The 20,798-nt window shown below is 45.1% G+C and overlaps 2 protein-coding genes across 3 annotated transcripts; both read left to right on the forward strand.

Annotated features, from left to right (window-relative positions):
- LOC120562699 (gamma-enolase-like) lies at window positions 1-5,960 on the forward strand. 2 transcript variants are annotated; one of them, XM_039806552.1, is made up of 14 exons: window positions 1-342; window positions 478-550; window positions 940-1,025; window positions 1,263-1,358; window positions 1,494-1,552; window positions 1,649-1,718; window positions 1,837-1,970; window positions 2,054-2,276; window positions 2,379-2,576; window positions 3,639-3,715; window positions 4,135-4,259; window positions 4,348-4,456; window positions 5,116-5,174; window positions 5,359-5,960. In XM_039806552.1, the coding sequence occupies exons 3-14, from the start codon at window positions 941-943 to the stop codon at window positions 5,426-5,428; spliced, it is 1,305 nt and encodes a 434-aa protein (XP_039662486.1). In that variant the 5' UTR covers window positions 1-342; window positions 478-550; window position 940; the 3' UTR covers window positions 5,429-5,960. The 2 variants fall into 2 exon arrangements, with proteins under 2 accessions (XP_039662486.1, XP_039662485.1); XM_039806551.1 differs by lacking the exon at window positions 478-550.
- A 1,060-nt stretch (window positions 5,961-7,020) lies between these two features.
- On the forward strand, window positions 7,021-19,533 carry atn1 (atrophin 1). The gene is made up of 7 exons (XM_039806142.1): window positions 7,021-7,087; window positions 11,501-14,201; window positions 14,352-14,562; window positions 14,704-16,270; window positions 17,506-17,649; window positions 17,841-18,021; window positions 18,792-19,533. The coding sequence occupies exons 1-7, from the start codon at window positions 7,021-7,023 to the stop codon at window positions 18,823-18,825; spliced, it is 4,905 nt and encodes a 1,634-aa protein (XP_039662076.1). The 3' UTR covers window positions 18,826-19,533.
- Window positions 19,534-20,798: the final 1,265 nt, after the last annotated feature.

The raw sequence follows: 20,798 nt of genomic DNA on the forward strand, positions 1-20,798 counted from the left end.
AAGGACTTTTTAGGAAGTCAGTAAGACAATGTAGAGTCCAATTATGAAATTGGACTCTACGTTACAAATCGGCACATATTTTCCTCATTCTATTTCCCTGAAGCTTCACTAAAACGCATGCAAATGCATGTAACCCTGCTATTTTACTTGATCCCTCTTTTTCTCCTCTCCCAGTTTCATTCGCTGCCCTCCCCTCTGCATCTACCAATGACTCACATGCTCCCCTCCCCCCCCGTGTGTCATAAATTTTCGCCCCTTCTCCCACCTCCCCTTCCCTCTGTCTCTCCCTCTCATTCGCCCACATCCGCTCACTTTCTCCAGCAGGCTTCAAACACTTTGCAGGTAATGCTTAAAAAGATTGATCTATTTCTTAATTCCCTCCATCCCTCTAAACCTCCTCCTCCTCTTCCTCCACCCCATCTCCTCCTGTTCTGTGTTTTCTCACCGTCTCATCTCTCCATTGGTCCATATTCTCAGTCACTGACTGAAACAGTGCAGAAATTGAACTGGCTTGTGGTCTGGAACAGGTTGACAGTAGATTCATAAATAGGTATGCATTTTGAGCTTTTGATTTATGTTTCCTTCTCTGTGTATGTGTGTGTGTGCCAGCATCTTCCTAGGGAGCATCTTTTCCACAGCTTTCCATCCCTAAGGCTGCGTCACTATCATCACAATGTATATGTGCTTGTGAGGAAGAGGAAGAGAGTGTGAAGTCATTGTGACTAATGTAAAATTGAGGCCGTTAGCTGTAATGAAAGCGTTTTTGACGTTTGCTATTTCCTATTTTCATACGCATCTGTCTCTGTACATTGATTCTCTCCCTCATCCTTTTTTTTTTTTAAGCAAAATAAGATGGAATGATTGTATGGTTTGGTGTATGAGAGATGCAATGTAATGTACAAATTGTTAAATAAAGCATTTCTTTTTTTCTTTTTGCAGGATGTCTATTGTGAATATTGTTGCCAGGGAGATCCTGGACTCCAGGGGAAACCCCACTGTGGAAGTAGATCTGTACACTGGCAAAGGTTAAACAATAAATTCATTCCATTCAACGATTATTTATATTCTGTTTTTGTACTGTCAGTCGTGTTATTGTCTGATAATGGACTTGACAGTGTACCTTGTCTAATCTCTAAATCTTGAAAACTCATCACGTTTGGTTCGCACGAGCTTCATTTGACCTTTTCTCACCCCTCCTCAACCTTCCACTCCCATACATGCACCTTTCTCTCCACCCACCCACCATATTTTCTCCATTCCAGGTGTGTTTAGGGCTGCTGTGCCCAGTGGTGCATCCACCGGCATCTACGAGGCTCTGGAGCTCCGAGATGGAGACAAGACTCGCTACAAGGGCAAAGGTGAACACTTGTAATGAGATGAATCCTCTGTGCTTCTGTCTTTGCCGGTGTCTCTGCTTTTGCTTTGAGCATTTTATTACGTGGTTTTGTTACATAAATGTGAAATACATATCTCCTCCTGTTATTCTGTCTAAGGTGTAACCAAAGCTGTTAGTCACATCAATGACACTCTTGGACCTGCCCTCATCCAGTCTGTGAGCATCAGTGCAGAATCTGATCAATTTAAAGTAAAAAATGGCTGAATGATACAGTGATGAATGAAGATCTTTGACATATTGTTTCTCTTTCAGGGAATCAATGTGTTGGAGCAGGAGAAACTGGACAACACGATGATTGAAATGGATGGCACTGAGAACAAATGTAAGGCTCGTTCACATCTCGTGTGGGGTGATGGCATATATGTGTAATTACATGTTTCCGCACCAGTGGTCACTGCCTGCATCCGTCTGTTGTGTGATTGCTTCTGTGTTTCTCCCAGCTAAGTTTGGGGCCAATGCTATTCTTGGAATATCACTGGCCATATGCAAAGCTGGCGCAGCAGAGAAAGGTGTCCCCTTGTACCGCCACATTGCTGATCTGGCAGGAAACGGAGAGTTGGTCCTCCCAGTTCCTGTGAGTCCTGTATTATTGTGCAAAAATGTAATTCTTCCAAACATAAAATACAGTCTCATCTCCCTTATCTGTTCCTCACTCAGGCTTTTAACGTGATCAATGGGGGCTCGCATGCTGGTAACAGACTGGCTATGCAGGAATTCATGGTACTTCCTGTAGGGGCGGAGTCTTTCCGTGATGCTCTGCGTGTGGGGGCGGAGCTCTACCAGACACTGAGAGGTGTCATCAAGGAGAAGTACGGTCAGGATGCTACAAATGTGGGAGATGAGGGAGGGTTTGCCCCAAATATACAAGAGAACAGTGAAGGTAAGAACAACCACATATTCCACATATAACCTCATGCAAAACATTCCCTTCTCCTGCCCTTAATTTCCTGTGATGTTTCATCTTGTTGTTTCTGTCTGTCAGCCCTGGAGCTGATTAAGACTGCCATAGAGAAAGCGGGCTTCACAGACAAAGTGGTGATAGGGATGGATGTTGCTGCTTCAGAGTTTTTCATCGAGGGCAAGTACGACCTGGACTTTAAGTCTCCACCCAATGCTGCCCGCAACATCAGTGGTGAGGAGCTGGCGAGTATCTACCAGGGCTTCATTAACAACTACCCAGGTGTGTATTCTGATATGTGTGAGTGTGTCGGATTTCAGTCCTGAGTAATTCTTCTCTTACAGATGTTATAGTTGCATAGAGAACATGATGTGGACAACTTATCATGGAACTTTAAAATAAGGGAAATGTACTTCCACAGATCACTGAGCCTGCAGGCACATGTCTCAGCATCAGTTTTAACTGATTGAACCAAGGCATTTAAAGGACACACCAGGCAATTTTTTTTATATTATATCTACAACTGCCATATTTCTTTCATCACCTTTTTAGAAAGAGAAGCTAAGAGAACAAGAGAGCTGGATGTCTCCACAGCTCGGTCTCTCCTCCCGACACTCGGGCCTGTTAAAGGGGTTTTAATTATGCGCTACTGTGCACATTTGGCAAGGAGGGACCTACTCTGATGTGGCTTTTTACCCTGTCAGTGGTGTGCTTCCTGCTTGTGTGGGTATCAGTGTGTAATGTGAGTGCAGTTAACGACATTTGTCCCATTAGAACCTTTATTGTCTATGCCACTGGTGCTCCAGTCCTATTGACTTGTAGGTGAGTAATGGAAAAAAATGAGTTGTTCTCAAAGGTTATAATATTAGACTTATGCTAGTCTGTATCCACTTCCAGGATTGCTCCATTGCCGACGGAAATTCCGCTGGATTGCATTCATTTAGGCCGGATATCCGTTGCCTTGGGCTTCCTTTATGTTGGCATTTTAAACTCCGGTCGATTTATGAGGACTATGGTTCACCTTTTCTCAGATCTCTGCAGGGTAAATCAAGACAGCTAGCTAGACTATCTGTCCAATCTGAGTTTTCTGTTGCACGACTAAAACAACTTTTGAACATTTACGTTCCACCAAAACAAGTTCCTTCCAGAAGCTATTTTGCCGCGGCACCGCCCAAGGCGATTGTGAATGATTTAAAGAAATACCAATAAACCAAAGCACATTTTTCTCCCATCCCGGAATGTTGTGTGGACTAGCCACACCCTCCTCCGCAGCGCCGCGGTGGAGGAAGGTCTGGCAAAGCGAGACTAGACTTATGCAGAAAAATGAGCTCTCTTTTCTTTTAGTGGTGTCTATTGAAGATCCTTTTGACCAGGACGACTGGCCGGCTTGGTCCCAGTTCACAGCCTCAGTGGGCATCCAGGTACACTTTTTCCTTATGTTATCTAGAAGTGAATTAGTCAGATCCTTTAAGGGGTACTCCAGCAGTTGAGTAAAGCACTTCCAACCATGAAAATTATCAAAATTGATGCTGCAAATTTTTAGTTGCAAGTATGGATGCTAAATGTTGGATTCGACCATGTCCATAATGAAACTTAATAGCGTATTTTATTGACTCTCCTTGTCCCGCGTTTATAATGCAGGCTGATCTTTCTTTGTGAAATCCGTGAAGTTCCTATTTAATATTATTGGTTTATGTGATGTCAGTGGAATAGAATGTAAGTCTAAGTAGCCTACGTAGGTTGACAACAAACTTCCTGGGTTGAGTAGACCCAATACTTTTACTGTGAGCAACAAAATTCACCTTAATCTGTCTGTAACTTAGTTGCATAATTTGTGCAGGTGGTCGGAGACGATCTGACAGTCACTAACCCACGCAGGATACAACGAGCCGTGGAGGACAAGGCCTGCAACTGCCTGCTGCTTAAAGTCAACCAGATTGGCTCTGTTACAGAGGCCATCAAGGCGTGAGTTTGTGTGTATTTGATGCATTGACATAGGCACACATGCATGCATCATATTTATATATTTATTTATACTGCCCCTGCCTCTCAGGTGTAAGCTAGCCCAGGAGAACGGCTGGGGTGTAATGGTGAGCCACCGCTCAGGAGAAACAGAGGACACTTTTATAGCTGACCTGGTGGTTGGTCTCTGCACTGGACAGGTTAGACAGACACACACAACACACACACACACACACAACACAATGGGAAGTGCTGTCCGTTCTTCCTTTCCCAATTTAGTTAGTAATAGAATTCTACATTTGTTTCATTGCATTACATTAGTTGTCCCTTTCGTCACAGTTAATAAGACAATACAAAACAACAATAATACTTGCGCTTGTGCAACAGTACAATAGTAGCTTAAGTATGAGATACATAAGTCAAATAATCAGAAGCAGAAAGGTGTGAGCATTGCAATTTTAGCAATATAAGCTATATTACTAAATAATGACTATTTAATAATAATACTAATTGAAATGATTGAAGTTGTGGAATAATAAGTTAATAAGTCAGTTCACAGAACACCAAAAACTCACTTTCGTCAATTGGATCTCAAGAAAAACATTCTAAGATTAGCTGACTAAAGCTTCAAAATGCTAATATTACAGAAGCCTGTTTCTCTGTGAAATGTGAATACTTTTGGAGTAGTTGCCATTATTTTTGACCTTTTACAGATGTGATTTATCACAAAAAAAAGCAATCGAAAGATCACTTTGATCGTGAAAATAAGTGTTGCTTGCTGACCAAATTTCAAGGGTTAGTAATAATGTAGCTGCACCTTTAACTCTCTGTGACACTTGGTATTTATGTCTACTTCAAGATCAAGACTGGAGCTCCCTGTCGATCAGAACGTCTGGCCAAATACAATCAGCTCATGAGGTGGGTGTCCATAGCTTGATTTGGATATGTATGTACAGTACGTATAGAAATACATAAAAAAAAATGCCACTTTTATATTTCTCCTTTCCCTCTTTGTTTCATCTGCTGTTGTCCTCTTTCCCATTCATCTGCCTGCTCTACATTTCTCTCTATTTTCTTCCTCACCTCCTCTTCCTCTTCTCAGGATTGAGGAAGAGTTGGGTGACCAGGCTCGCTTTGCTGGGCATAACTTTCGCAACCCCAGTGCCCTTTGAGTGCCAGTGCCATAAGCAGTGGCACACAAGCACGCAAACATACAAATCATGTTATATTTCCCTGACGGGCACATAGTACTGACATCATGACACCTGTTTCAGCAAAGCTCTAACCACACTAACTTAAACGCATTAAGCCTAATTAGTTTTCAAATAATAATGCACAGATAATGAACTGTAGCTACAGTATATTGACCAGGTGCTTCAGTGATTGACTTAATTGACTACAGCCGATTGCAGCGTAATCCTGAACAAAGCCTGGAGGAAAAGATCAGTGTTTCACCCCACAGCAGACGAACACTTCGCCTGATGCACTTGTTAGTTTCTCATTCTTTCCTGAACCCTTTGACTGTCTCCTTTTGACTCGTTGCAGAAGTGATTTGATCTTTTGTGCCCTGCAGTTTCCTCTCCCTCCTGTTCTTCATGTCGTTTCTGATGTGAACTCTCAGCAGCTTGCTACAAAATTGTATCTGTCACTTTGTCTGTCTATTAGGTTATCCTTAATAAAGAAATGGATACATATTAACTCGAACCAAAGATCTCTGTGTATTTGTTTAAAGGGAAGGCTTTTCTTCGTTATTTATTTCTTCTATTGCTTAAAAGGTAAATAATCACTGAATCGAATATGGCTAAAAACCATCTCTGTACTGTTCTCTGGAAAGAAGAAACATACAACATACAATGTCCCATTTCCGGCCACATTAAATATTGACATCACAGCAGGTGATGAACACTGCTTACAAAAAAGTCGTACAGGAATGCTGCAAAAAAGTAAAGGTCATTCCTGCTGATACAATATGAAGGAATAATTTAGGAATTTCGAAGGAACCATACAGGAATTCAGCATAAACCTTGCAGGAACTCAAGGGGGAATCGTCTGAATTTCTGCAGAAAATTTACAGTAGAAGGATTTTTTTTCCTGCATGATGCCAACTGAAGGAACTGAAAGCAATAATTAATGGCCACCTATAGCCTACTTCTACATCTGCAGGACGACAAGTGCAATATGATATGAGATATGTATCATCAAATATAATGATTTTAATAATAGTATAGGCCCATAAATACACATTTTAAAAAGTGCCTATATTCTAATCTAATATATCCGATGCCGTTGTATATTAATCGGTTACATTAAGTTGTAATATAATTAAAAATGTTGTGACTTCATAATCATAGCCTGATATGTGATTTATTGTATCAGTCTGTGTTTTGTATTGTTTTGTCTGTATTTCCTTGTGAGTTTTTGCATTTGAAGGTATGTATCTATTGACGAGTTTGTGTTCTCTTCTGTCTTTTATGTAAGGGTTGAGTTATTGTATTTAAAAAAGGGTCCATCCAGGGACGTGCATTGCAAATTAGCTTCGGCTACAAATGCTGTGGTGTGTGGCATAGGTCTATGCAACATACTTGTCCCTATACAAATCAACGTACATTTTTTTTTTTTTAACTCGAGCTCACACCTGCCCATGATAACAACGCATCAGCTGTCGCTACGTTGTAACGGCGCACGGCTGCACATTAATTAGCAGGTGCTCACGCTGAACTGAGCAGCAGAGGGAGCGCGAGCGCGACGAGGCTTCGGTTCCTGCATGTCGGGTCGTGCCGGGCTGCTGGTGATGATGATGAAGGAAGGCTGGAGCCGCGCATGCGCAACGGGTACAGTCTCCGGCCCGGTTTCCATGGTGACCACACAATAGGAGACGGGACAGGGGGCTGCGTGAAGGGGAGAGAGGGAGAGAACGACAGCAGCGGAGCGGAGGGGAGGAGAGGGGAGGAGGAGGAGGTCTGCAGAGCCGCTTGACTGGACACACCGCTGCAAGCTTCCCCCCAGACAGAAAGACAGACAGACAGACGGACGGACAGACAGACAGGGAGCTGCTGGACAGACACATAACACACAAGAGGAGACGATTTAGTTTGTTAATGTCTTAATTGTTTAATTATTTAAAACGAGTTTGGAGCTTTCTTTGTTAAGTCGCAGAGATTGTCATTAAAAATGTTCACACAATTAGATGTGTAGCCTATGTTCTCTTTAGTTAGTCCACCTTTCAGCTTGTTTGGCGTTAAAATAAGTGAGGCCTGTAGGAACAAAGACCTATTGGACATTTCTTCATCACGAGATAAAGCCGAACAGCTAGTTGTTCGGTGTGAAAGCAGAGCTTCTCCATACAGTAAAGGTGACTCTGGAGGGACTAGGCAACAGAGACAGAGAGAGACCCTCCCTCTTGATCCCCTCCCTCTTCAGAGTTTTGGCCCTCTCTCTGCGCCTCTCTTCCTCCTTCTCCCTGCCTCGCTACTCCCTCCTCCTCCTCCCCCTCCTCCTTTATCCTCCCCCTCTCTCCTCATGCAAATCACGCCCTCTCCTCTCCCTTTCTCTCACCCGACGTGCATCCCTCTCTCTGGCTCACCCCTCCGCTAAAAATTGTGACTGTAAGACCGGAGAGGGGATATAAAAAAAAGTGCAAGTCGTCTTAGAGGAAGGGGGGAGTAGGTAGGGTGGGAGAGGGGGGGGGGCAAAAAAAAAAAGAAAAAGGGGGTGGGGAAGAGGCAAGGGTACGCATCAATTTGTAGTCTTCAGTTGGCACCCCTGTTTTTTTTTCCTGCAACGAATAGAAATAGATTTCTTCTGCATTATTATTATCGGAGCCCGTTGCAATATGAGCCAGCACAAGCCTCTGTTGACAGACGCCTGGGCTCTGAGGTGTGCGTGTCAGCGTGCAACATAAAACGACAAAACAGAGAGAGAAAGGGAGAGTGAGAGCACGCATCGCTGGATATTATAGGTAAGTAAAAGGAAAAAATGGATGCGTATACTGTGTATTTGGAGCTATTCCTGCTGGCCACGTTTGTCCTCTCCCTCCCATTTTTTTTTCCTTTGTGCTTTAATTACCATCATGCTCCTGCGTTATGGCTAAATTATGTCCCGGCGAATTAATGTTAATAGAGTGCACGACGCGCACCCACATTCCAGCGAGGAAAGGGGAAGGGAGAGCCGGTGCGAAATGCCATGATTCGCCATTCCATATCCTCTTTCTTTTAGGATGTGCAGCGTCTAGAAACAGCCCTGCACAGGCATCCATTCTGATTGTGAACATGTATGTGCTGCTGAACACGACTCTCCCCGTCGTAGGTGGACTGTGTTCCGCCTTGGTAGTATGAGAGGCAGGCGGTAGAGCAGCTTTGGCCGGCCTCTGCATGTGTATCAATAACATTCGCAGGGAGAAAGAAGAAAGAGTCGTTGCAGTGCTCGCCCGCTGGTGATGTAAGCAGAGCAACTGCATGCTGCTGCTTTGCATCACATGCAGTGGTCAAATTGTTGATAATGCATGTGCTGTTTGCTGTGTGCTCAAGCATGAGCGTGCAAGGGGACAAGTGTTAATGCTGGTGTATGTTAGTGATGTGTGTTTGAGTCATAGTTGTTTACTGACCATGGCCATGGACCTGCCATTGGACCACAGACCAGGCCAGTAGCTGCCACCTGTAACTGAGATGCATTATGTACAGTTACCCACTAGGCACTGAATGTTTTCTGTGTGGTGAACTCATGTTAATTAGGCTGACTATACATACACTGCATGCTTATACATACATGTGCCATGTGTTTTTTCTATTATGCATATGAAGTGTGAACAATGATTGTAACGGTTAAGATTTTATTCTGATTGGATCAGTCACTGCAGCATGCACTAATAATAAATGTGTAGTGGAGCTGGTACAGGATTTATAGGAATCACACACACACACACACACACACACACACACACACACACACACACACACACACACACACACATAAACAGGCTGCATAGCAGTGTGTACAATGGCTCTGCTAACTGTTCAGCCAAATATATCTTTTTTACATCCAATGGTGTGGACTATTTATATCCTCATTGAAAATACATGAGCCATTTTTTCATCATAGTGGTACATGAATGAATGGATTAGGCGAGCCCTTGCAAAGTAGTCCACCTACGTTGTCAGGCACAGCCAAATAGATAAAGAATCTTGACATTGTGCATTTCCCTAATGGCTGGCTGGATAAATAAATAAGAATGTGATTTTGCCGGCCATAACCAGGTCAAGTTAACCACAAGTGGCTGTGGGTTTTGGCTGTTGTGGTGAAGGTGGAAGGAAAGGGGGGGGTTCTCATATGCTTAAGATATTGAGTCTTCTGCAAGCTGCTTTCCAAAATGCAGTCTACCAATCAGCACTTTTTCTGCTCCGCTCTTATTATCTGTTGTTTTAATGTTAAAGCACCCAATTATACAATACCCAGACAAGTGCATTCTGTTAGTGTGAGTGGGTTAACCAATTGTGACTGTGGATTTTATGCTGCTGTGGTGAAGACTGAAGGCTGAGCGGAAACTGTTTGGAGCGCAGCGAAAAGCAGTTGTGCCAATACAGTGTGAAGCATGCTGGGAATTTGAATGTTGCAACAGTGCTTTTGCAGTTTTAAACTCAGATGTTTTCATAATGTGAAAAATTCTTGAGCTCCACACTAGGTGCAGATACCAAACGATATTGCTTATCACTGTATCCTTACTAAATGTTCTTTAGTAAAAACATTGAATTCTTTGTAGGATTTCCATGCCGATAAAAACTGAATAATGCCTTCTTTGTTTATGCTTCTTTACAGGTTTTGGTTGCTCTCATGGTGTAACACACAGCCCAGTCAGTAAGCAACAGGAACCAGTTCAGTCCCTGCAATGGCTTGCGTTTTAAAATGAGCGTTTTAAAGAAGAAATAATGAAAACACGGACACACAAAGAATCGGTATGAACAAGGCCTATGTACTGTATATTTTTTACAATGAGGCCAGGGATTGTATACCTGCCTATTTCTTGTACTGTAAGTGTAGTACATTTGGGAGTGTGGCTACATGATAATTAGTTCAGTATGTGATAGTATTTCAAAACAACCAGGATGTCTAAGATGTAAATCACTTATTTGGTTGTGAGATTCCACATTTATATTTGATTCTTTCCTTTGCTTACAATTTATCAATGTATCCCTCCTCTCTGTGGCCTTCTCTCTATTATGGACTGTTCTTCTTTTCATCTCCCTCCCATTTTTATTCTCCACTTGTTGTCCTTTCTACATTCCACCTTGAATTGAATGAACGATTTTCTTTTGGCTTCAATTTTCATTATAATCATCACATATTTCTCTCTGTATATCTCTTTATTCCTTTAACTCTACATTGTTTTAATATGTAATGCTTACCATTCCCATCCATATCTTCTTCCTTTTCTGGACTTTGGGTTCTGCAGATGCCCATGCGCAGTGGGCGACGGCGGGGGGCGAGTGAGGAGAGAAGGGGCAGACGCCCGCATCCCAGCCCCACTCGCCCTGAACGCAATGATAGACAGACGGTTAGAGCACACCTCTTTTATATCTTTATCTCTCGTCATTGTTTTGGCCGTACGTTTATGTGTGAGCATGCAAGTACTGTATAACAGTCATTATGAGCAATAAAGAACTGTCCTGTGTATTACATTTTGTTTGCGTGTGCTTTCAGTGCATGAGTCATCAGTCTGATTGCCACAGACATAACCCTTGCAGTGTCAGTATTGTTCGATAGCGTGTTTTACAACGTAGTTCTTTGAAATCTTTGATGTTTCGTGTTTGACATTGTATGTGTGTGTGTGTGCATGCAAGTGTGGTTTTGTTCTAAAAACAGTTATAGGCCTATTAGGGATTCAAAAGCATCACTACAGAATTAAAAGTCTTGTGTTGTTTTAGCAAAGAGGTGCTGGTGAGGAATTGGCTGGAAATCGCTTCAGTCGCCGATCACAAGGGCATGATTCATCAGAGAGTGAGGGGGAGGAACTTGTTTCTCCTCCAAAGAGGCAGAAAGTTCAGGTTTGTGTTACATTTCATTAACCTGTTATATAAAGACTAATTAAAAAGCTTTGATTCGGCTAAATCATCCAAAAGGCACTGTCTAAGTAGTAAGAGTTATATTCTTTGCTTTTACAATATTGCCACGTTCACAAAATTTTAATTTTTACCTCTTTCCTTTTAATCCTACAAATATAAAACCCCCCCTCTTTTTTTTATATTTCGAAGATGGCCAATCCCAGGGCAGTAGGAGTTCAGTTGTAGGGAGCCTGGCCAATAGCAGCAGTAGTCTGAGCAGTGGGCGGGATATAGACCAGGACAATCGTTCCTCGTCCCCAAGTCTCTCAGCTTCCCCTTTGGGTAGCCTGGACTCTGATTCCGATGGCCCCGACTCACCAAAGCAAGGAGAGAGGGAACGGGAGAAAGGCAAGGAGGGAGGAGTGGGGAAAGGGGCAGGAGATGATAGGAGAGCGCTACGAGAGGGGAGAGGGGAGGAGTCCTGTGGAGATGGAGAAAAGAGGGAGATGGATGCACGAATTGAAGACTGTCCATCTCTTAAGCCCCCCTCCACTCCATGCTCTTCCTCTGGTCTGACTCCCTCGCTCCGTGGAGCAGGGGATTCATCAAACGACAGCAATAGTGGGAGGAAGTCTTATTTTTCCATGGACTCCAAATTGATGTGTAAAGTTGAGTATGGTGGACCTACGGGCATTGACGGAGCACTTAGTGGCAGCAGAATGAATTCCAAAGCCAGCACGCAGTGTGTGACAAAGACAACTGTTTCGGGAGGAGATTTTTCACATAACAGCCCCAACATTCCTCACTCTTTACCCCCTCCTCTTCCTCCTCCACCTGCCCTGAAGCCCCTGGAGCTTGGGGGACAAAACCTGCCTGCTGAGGTTAAGATAGAAAGAGACAAAATAGAAAAGGCAGACAAACTCCTGGACAAGGCCCAGTCCACTCCTCCTTCTCTGTTGCCACAGGCCGGCCCCCAGCCACAGTCCCAGCCTCAGACCCAACCCTCTACCCACCCTCACCACTACAACTCCACCAGCTGGCAGGGTGGCACAGCAACTGGTTGCCAAGGGAGCTGGGGATACACCCGTTACCCTGGCAACCACCACCCACACCAACCACAGCACCAGCCCCCAGTGCAGCAGCAGCAACTTCCCTCTGTTTACAACCCTCCATCCTCTCGCCACTCCTCCTCCCACCCCTCTTACCTCCCCCATCCTCACCCCCACCCCCACAGGGAGTACCTTCCCAGGTACGCTGGAGGGGGAGGGGACAGAGAGAGGGGGGCTGCAGGAGAGAGGGAGAGGGGAGTGAGGGGGGAGTGTGGGGGGAGGGAGATCAACAGAGAGTTCTCTGCTCCCATTGGCAACAACAGCAACAATAGTAGTGGGGGTAATAGTAATAGTGCTTGTGGTGGGATGAGTGGGTCTAACAGCATCCAAGGCAGGGAGTTTGGGGGTTTGCCAGTGGGTCAGAACCGGGAGTTCCAAGGTTCTGGGAGAGATGGACCTAACTTGGGTTCTGAAAGAAGAGACTTTGGTCCAGCTTTCAGAGACAGGGAGCGAGAAAGGGAACGGGATGCAGGGAGGGAGTTTCCATTGCCAAACCAAAACCAGAGCAGAGACTTTGGCCCCAACGGAACTGGAGGGGGGCATCCCAGAGAGAAAGATGGAGGCAGATGGGGTGAGTTTGGGGGCCAGACAAGAGAGGTTGTGGGCAACAGTAACCCAAACAACAACTCCATCCCCCAGGGAACCCCCCAAAGTTCAACCAGCGGGTTACCTGCTACCCCAATGCTGAACCGAGACCCACCTGCATCACCCCAAAACAACCCAAGTCACCCTTCCCACTCCTCCCTGCCCCCACACCCCCACCCACATCCCCCAAACTCATCTTGCCGAGACTTTCCTCCTCCTATGGACCAGGCACAACCCCCTTCCTCTGGAGCAGATCACTTTCACAGAGAGTATCCTCCCACTGGAGGAAAAGACTTTCCTGCTGGGGCGCCTCCTTCCACTGGCACAAATCGAGAGTACCTCAGCCCCCCTGGGGTGACTCCAAACCTGGGACGAGAGTATTCAGGGCCTGGAGGAACCCATCACCCTCACCCCCACTACCAGTCCGGGCCCAGAGACAGAGAAAGAGACTCAAACCTGCGAGAGTCTGCTCTGTACCAAAATCGTGGAGGCCCAAATCAGCCTCCTGCGCTCTCTCCTTCCTCCTCTTCCAGCCATCACGGACACCCTCCAAATGCTCCTTATCCCCCTCCACCGCCTCCTCTACCGACACCCCAAACCTCCCACACCCAGCCATCCCCATCAGGTATGGCACCCAATGTACGTCCCCCACACTACCAGTCCTCCACCCAGACTCCTCCAACACCCCTTTCCCCATTACCCAGCCCATCCACAAATCAAATGGGAGGCTTCTCACCTTTTCCCCCTGGCTCCTCATCTGGACCCAACATGCCACTTCCTGGGCCAGGTGTGTCATCCAGCTGTTCACCTGGATGTCGCCCCTCCCCTTTCCATGGCACTTTGAACAGCCACCCTCCATTCAGTGGAACGTACCATTCCAATGGGAACAGTGGCAGTAACATGGCCAACAGCAATAGCAACAGTAGCGCACCCAATAGCAGCAATACCAACTCGCAATCACTCTCGCCTCAAAATGTTTCCAAAGGACCTCCACCTCTTAGTAACTCAGCCAACAACAGCATTTCGACCCCTGCCTCCAGTTCTTTAGTTCCTGGTGGAGACGGACATTCGGATTCGGGCCCACCTCCCACACCTGTTATCAAAGAGGAACCAATAGAAGAAAGGGAAGAGATTGAAAGCCCTCCACCGGTGTTGAGAAGCCCCTCTCCTGAACCCAAACCTGTAGACATTCCCATCCACGCCAGCCAATCAGCACGGTAAAGTCAAAATTACATCATCATCCTATTTGAGACTGTCACTCTGTTCAGTCCCTCTTAATTTGATCAGATGTAATTAACAGTAACATGATTATGACTCCTGGTGATTGTAGTAATGATGTATTACTCTGCTGTGTCACTTGTGTCCAGGTTTCACAAGGTCCTTGATCGAGGCAGTGGGAATTCCTGTGCCCGCAGTGATGTCCTCTTTGTCCCGTTGGATGGCTCCAAACTGTGGAAGAAGAGGAATGAGGTCATCGAAAGGGCTCGCAGGGAGGTAGAGCAGCGGGCCAGAGACCTCAGAGAAAAAGAGAGGGAACGAGAGAGGGAGCGTGAGAGGGAACTGGATCGGCATCTACAGGTGTGCACATTTGAGCGTGATAATTATGCAGCGTGTCAGATTTAATGGATTGATGTAGATTAAATTGGTCATTTTTACGGGAGGGGAGTAAAGCAGATCAGGTCAGATGTGATTGACTGTCTTTTACTGTTTTCTCTACAGCAGCAGAAGGATGTCAACGCCTCTGGAGGGGGTCGCCAGGGCTCCTCTCTCTTCTTCCCCTCCTCATCTTCTATCATCCTCGACCCTTCATCTTCTTCCTCCTCATCCTCGGGCAACTCTGCCTCCCACCCTCACCCCCAGCATCATCCCTCACACCCGCATGCTCACCTTGCTCCAGCACACCATCTCCACCCCACCCTCGCTCACTCTATCCCCCACTCCCTCCTTCTGCCATCTATGGGTCAATCAACAGTGGTTGGCCCTCAGGGTGCCCTGGGAATAGGTTTAGGAGGTCCATATCTGGGCCCTGATACCCCAGCGCTGAGAACCCTGAGCGAGTATGCTCGCCCTCATGCTATGTCTCCACTCGGGGCAGCAAGTCGCGCCCAGGCACACCATGCACAAGTTCACCATGGCCATCCCCACGTCCACCCCTCATTCTTCCTTCCTCAGTTCCAGAATCATGGATTAGGCCACCCGCATCACCTGCCTCCTGATGCAGCTACAGCTGCAGCCATCTTGGGCTTTTTGTATGGTGGCAGCCTTGAAGGGGGTCCAGGTGTTGGAGGCCATGCTGGGATGGCAGGAGGCCCAATACCTGGAGGGATTGGGGGTGCAGGGTTAGGAGGAGTCGGCTTTCCTCATGCAGTGGCTGCACATCGAGAGCGAATAAAGCAAGGTTTTGAATTTAAGAGTGATGAGCGGGTTTACCCACCAGGGGCTATACCGGATCATGCAGCTCTTGCCCTTGCTCACTCTCATTCTCATGCACATGCCCATGCACATGCCCATGCTCATGCTCATGCCCATGCCCATGCTCATGCCCATGCCAATGCCCATGCACATGCCCATGCACATGCACATGCACACTCCCTGCTACTTGGAGGAGGTGCAGCGGGAGCTAATGAGGTGTCACTCTATGGTACTCCTCCTCCCCCAGCTCCCCCTGCCCCACCGCACCTCCAGAACCCAACCCTGGCCCAGGTTACTCGACCTCCCAACCCTCCTGCCCCTCAGTCCCTGTCCAATCCACCCCCTTCATCTCTCCTAACACCCTCTCTTCCCTCTCACCCATCATCTGCACCGCCGGCTGCCCCCCAAGCCCCAGTAGGCCCTGCTGCTCCTCCACCAGCTCCTCCTCCACCTGCTCCGCCGACCTCCAACGCCTCCTCACTTCATCACCCAGTCCCCCATTCTTCTTTTCCCAGCTCCCTGTCCTCTCATTTGCCACCAGCCACTGCTCCAGCCGCTCCCTCTGAGAACTACCCCACTCCCACTCGCTCTCCTGCCTCTTATGAGCGAGACAGGAGTGGGGAAAGAGAGCGGGAGAGGGAGAGAGACAGAGCAGCTTTGCCGGCCTTTGGGGACAGAGAGCGAGAAAGAGAAAGGGAGAGAGAAAGGGGAGAAAGTGGTGGAAACGGAACTGGAGGAGGAGGGGGAAGTGGAGGAGGAACAGGTGGAAACGGAGGAGAGAATCTGGGGCGTCTGCAGATGTTGAACGTGACACCTCATCATCACCAGCATTCACACATCCACTCACATCTTCACCTGCACCAGCAAGACACAGGTACTAACCACTTCTACTACAAATGCTGTTATAATCAGTATCAACTGCCTTGAGATTGCACAGATGTGTTACTATGAAAACATTTTGTAGTCTAAAATTCATTTATGAGGGTTGACTCGTGCAAGATTTGCATACTATAAAGGTAAAGGATAAGGCAAGCGATATTCTATCACCATAGACCTCCATTATTGCCCCAAAACTATAAAAAAAAAAACAAGTCTAAGAGCCACACAATTGCACTAGATGACATGTTCCTTCTTTATGATGGCATGTGGTTAATTTTGAGTCAATCCCACATGCACCGTGCAGCAGTGTATGTTGGATTGACACACCAAATTTGTCATAATCCATGGGCTGACAATAGTCCCAAATTTACTCCTGTTTGAGTAGCATTTGCTAAAAACTGCAATGCCAAGCTGTGGAGCAGAGATTGCTGAGCCTTTTTTTTTATCTATATATTTGTGACCCATTTTTGAAGATTTACATCTTCAGGAGTAAGAAATAGGCTTGGGTTGTTTTCCACAGACAGGGCAGGGATGTGGTAACACCAATCAGTATGACAAATGTATGACAAACAAGAGAAGTCTTGACTTCTCTGTCATGTTTAAAGTTAAAATGTGCATATTAATATTTGGGGTGGTGCAGTGGTTAGCATGGTTTCTCACAGCAAGAGGGTTCTGGGTTCCAATCCCCTGAGTGTTCTGTGTGGAGTTTGCATGTTGTCCCCGTATTAGCATGGGTTTTCTCTGGATCTTCCGGCTTTCTCCCACAGTCCAAAGACATGCAGGTTAGGTTTATTTAGGTTAATTGGTGACTCTAAATTGCCTGTAGGTGTGAATGTGAGCGTGAATGGTTGTCTGTCTCTATGTGTCAGCCCTGTGATTGCCTGGCGACCTGTCCAGGGTGTACCCCGCCTCTTGCCCAATGTCAGCAGTGATCGGCTCTATCCCCCCCCCTCCCCCCCTGTAAAGGATAAGCAGTTACAGATAATGGATGGATGGATATTAATAACTGCATTTCACATTTACACTTACACTGCCAATATGTTTACTGACTTAATGTTGCATCCAGAATCCAGATTTCTCAGATTTTAACTTTCTCAGCTGCTCACGTGTCACCAAGAATCAGACATTTCTTACATGTTTCCATGCTGTGTGCATTATCTTTGTTTTGAATTCATAATTTGACTCTTATTAAATATCTCCTGTATTTCCTATTACATCACTGGCATCCAGCGACGGGCGGGGTACACCCCCTGATGGACCCGTTGGCGTCGGGGTCTCCTTTGACACGCCTCCCTTACCCAGGAGCCACACTAGGCACCCCCATCCTGGCTCACCCCCTCACTGACAGCGAGGTGCTCCGCCAACAGCTGTTCGGTGAGGAGAAGGCTCCTCGTCCATGTACTTGTTCAGTTTTTCTCTCTAAAAACTTCAGTGATGAAAGTTTCTAAAGAGACTTTTTGAATATGATGATGATGATTGACCTTGGTGCCCTTTCACCTCCTTTATTTCCTTTTTGTATCCCACCTGCTCCTCCTCTTTCTTTTTTATTTTATTTTTTTATACAGGTGCTCCTTTCCGTGACCTGCCCCAGCCGTCCTCCCTCACTGGTCCCATGTCGGCAGCCCATCAGCTCCAGGCCATGCAGCAGGCCCAGAGCGCAGAGCTGCAGATCCAGAGACTGGCCCTGGAACAACAGTGGATCCATCACCATCACCACCACTCTCTCACCCAGGACGAGTATTACAGGTACAGAGGCTGTCTGTGTGTCCATTGTAACTGCCACTGTTAGTAATTAATTTTTTGATTCTTTTTTCTATTAATTGCTAATCCCTGTCTATAAAATCACAGCTTCCCAAGGCCCACTTTTTGTCCTCCAATTGCTTTTTCCGTTCAACCAACAGTCCAAAGCCTAAAGATATACATACATGAACTAAGATACAAGACAAAGAAGAGCAGAAAATCTTCACATTTGAGAAGCTGTCATCAGAACATGTTTGGCATTTTTGCTAAAAACAACACTTGAACAATTAATCAAATATCAAAATAGTTGCAGATTATTTTACTTTGACTAATGAATTAATGTGTTAATAGTTCCAGCTCTAATGTTGCAGACACTATACTGTATATGCTATTGGCATACATGTGCCTAGAGTGCCTTTGTTATTTAGATGAAAGCCCAAGGTTAGTGATACTGGCATTTGGCAGCCTTGGGCTTGTTGATTAGTTTGTTACAATTGGCCGGCCTACCAAAGAAAAGGTAGTTGGAAAGCTGGCAAAATTGTAAAGCATCTCAGCTGTAAAGTCAGCTGTGTGGCACAGGGGGTGTTTTCTCTGCTCATGAGTGTGAAAAAATTAACACATTAACGCTAATTTACACACAAAAAGTAAAGCTTTTATGCATCCCAAATTTTGGGAGTAAAACCTGCAATTATCTGAGAGGAAATTGAACCCCAATCTTAGCTGTGACCTTTAACTTCAAATTGCACTCTAACATGGTTTCTCCTTTGACCTTTTAGTCACCTGAAGAAAGAAAGTGACAAGACCCTGTGAGGGAGGGGCACGACAAAGAGCAGCATGGAGAAAAACGAGGGAGAATGTGTGCAAAATGAAACGCAAAAGAAAAGCACTAAAAACTATGAAGGAACAAAGACTCAGAATAAAAGCTGGACTAATGAAGAAAACAAGCAGATTTTCAAGGATTTACAAAAGAGGGAGGAGGGCGTGAAAATGTTGCACACAGTCCCTGTTAACTGCACCATGTTGAAGATCCAGACTCCAGCGCTTCCCTGCATAATGTTCTCAAACTCCAGTCCTGTTTTGTATCGTGCTCTGTACAGTATATTAGATGGGGGCGGCAATAGTGAAGTACAGTATGTGTAAAATACTTGATGCCAGAAGGAATGTGTACATGAGTCTCTTTTATGTCATTGCATGTAGCTAGGCGCTTATTCTGAACTGGTGAAACTTTTGGTTCTATTTTTAGTAATTACCCCCTCTTTTGTATCTGAGGGGCGTTCTATATGCATGAGACCAGCAATTTAGTGTTATGTTATGTTTATGATCAATAGTATTGTTATTATGATTAATGTTGTCTGTTTGTTGATAATGATATAATTATATATACAGTACATATTATTTGTATTATTTTTTTACATTTTCATGGTATGGCAGTCGGTTTTTATTTTTTATTTTCAATTTACCTTGTGAAACAAGATGCAAATGAAGGCAAAAAAATCTGGAAATAAATTATAATCTTTTTTTGCTAGTCTCTGGCGTATTCATGCGTGCACTATTTCCTCCACTCTCACATACATTCAGACTATTTGCCCCGTCTTTGTTTTATACAAGTCACTCATGCACAAAGCATATCAAATTCCACACTCTCCTCCCCCTCCCCCCTCTCTTTCTCTCTCTCTCTCTCTCTCTCTCTCTCTCTCTCTCTCTCTCTCTTTCTGACTCCCTCCTCTTTCTCTCTGTCCCTCCCTCTCTTGGTTGAGTGTAGCTAATAGGAGACACATGGGATGAGTGTGAGACATGGGAGTTGAGGCGCTCCAGTGAACACCATGCAGCCACCCTGTAGAGTGAGCATTCCTTACTGCACAGTAAAAATGAAAAGGAAAGAAAAAAAATATAAAGAGAGAAATGAAAAGGAGGAGCTGTGAGAGTGTGATTTACTGCTGAATGCTCTGGGCTGTGTGTGTTCTCACCGTGTCCGGCTGGAGGAATCTCCTTCAAACCGACACGGATCACTGAATACGGCCTTCATGTTGCAAGACAGAATCATTGCTGGCTCGCAGTTTCGTGGGACATGTAGATCTGGCTAAACAAACTTCACAATATTCATATTCAGTCATCATGATGCACTCTGTCCATTTAAATAGTCTTACATGGTTCTCCACATGCCTAAAGACTGCATCCCTTTTCTTTATTTATGCAATAAAAGCTCCTCATAATTATGTGACATTGATTGATAGTCTTATCTGTAACAGCCAGCATATATATATATATATATATATATACATTTGTATATATACTGTACAGGACATGCTTGTGAGTTGGTATGTAGGTTTTGTGTCATTAAAAGTCACCTTGAATAAGTGTGTCAACATAATGTAAAGTCCTCTAGCAGGACAAATCTGATTTTCCCCTCTGGTGACATCACATCTGGGGGATATTCTTAGCACTTCATCAGTCCTCTCTCAGGATGGATGAGAAAGATGAAAGACATTTGAACACTGAATTTCATATAGGTCTAGTATTATGGATTGGATGTAAAAAAAAAAAAAAAAAAAAAAAAAACATTATTAGCAGTTCTTGTTTGCAAGTCTAGGACAAAGATTTTCAAATAATTCTTATTCTTTTATATTGACCTACTTTTAGTACCACATATGAATAGTTTAGTGCATCAGGTTAATGCACAATGGCAGGTCAGTTTTAAATAACAGGACTTCTGAGTGCATCCCTGTGGTTTATGAAATTATCTGTAATTAATTGTAGTGTCACTTGTGACAGACTCCAATCTG

Source organism: Perca fluviatilis, chromosome 7, assembly GCF_010015445.1.
Source record: "Perca fluviatilis chromosome 7, GENO_Pfluv_1.0, whole genome shotgun sequence".
In the NCBI taxonomy this organism is placed as follows: domain Eukaryota; kingdom Metazoa; phylum Chordata; class Actinopteri; order Perciformes; family Percidae; genus Perca; species Perca fluviatilis.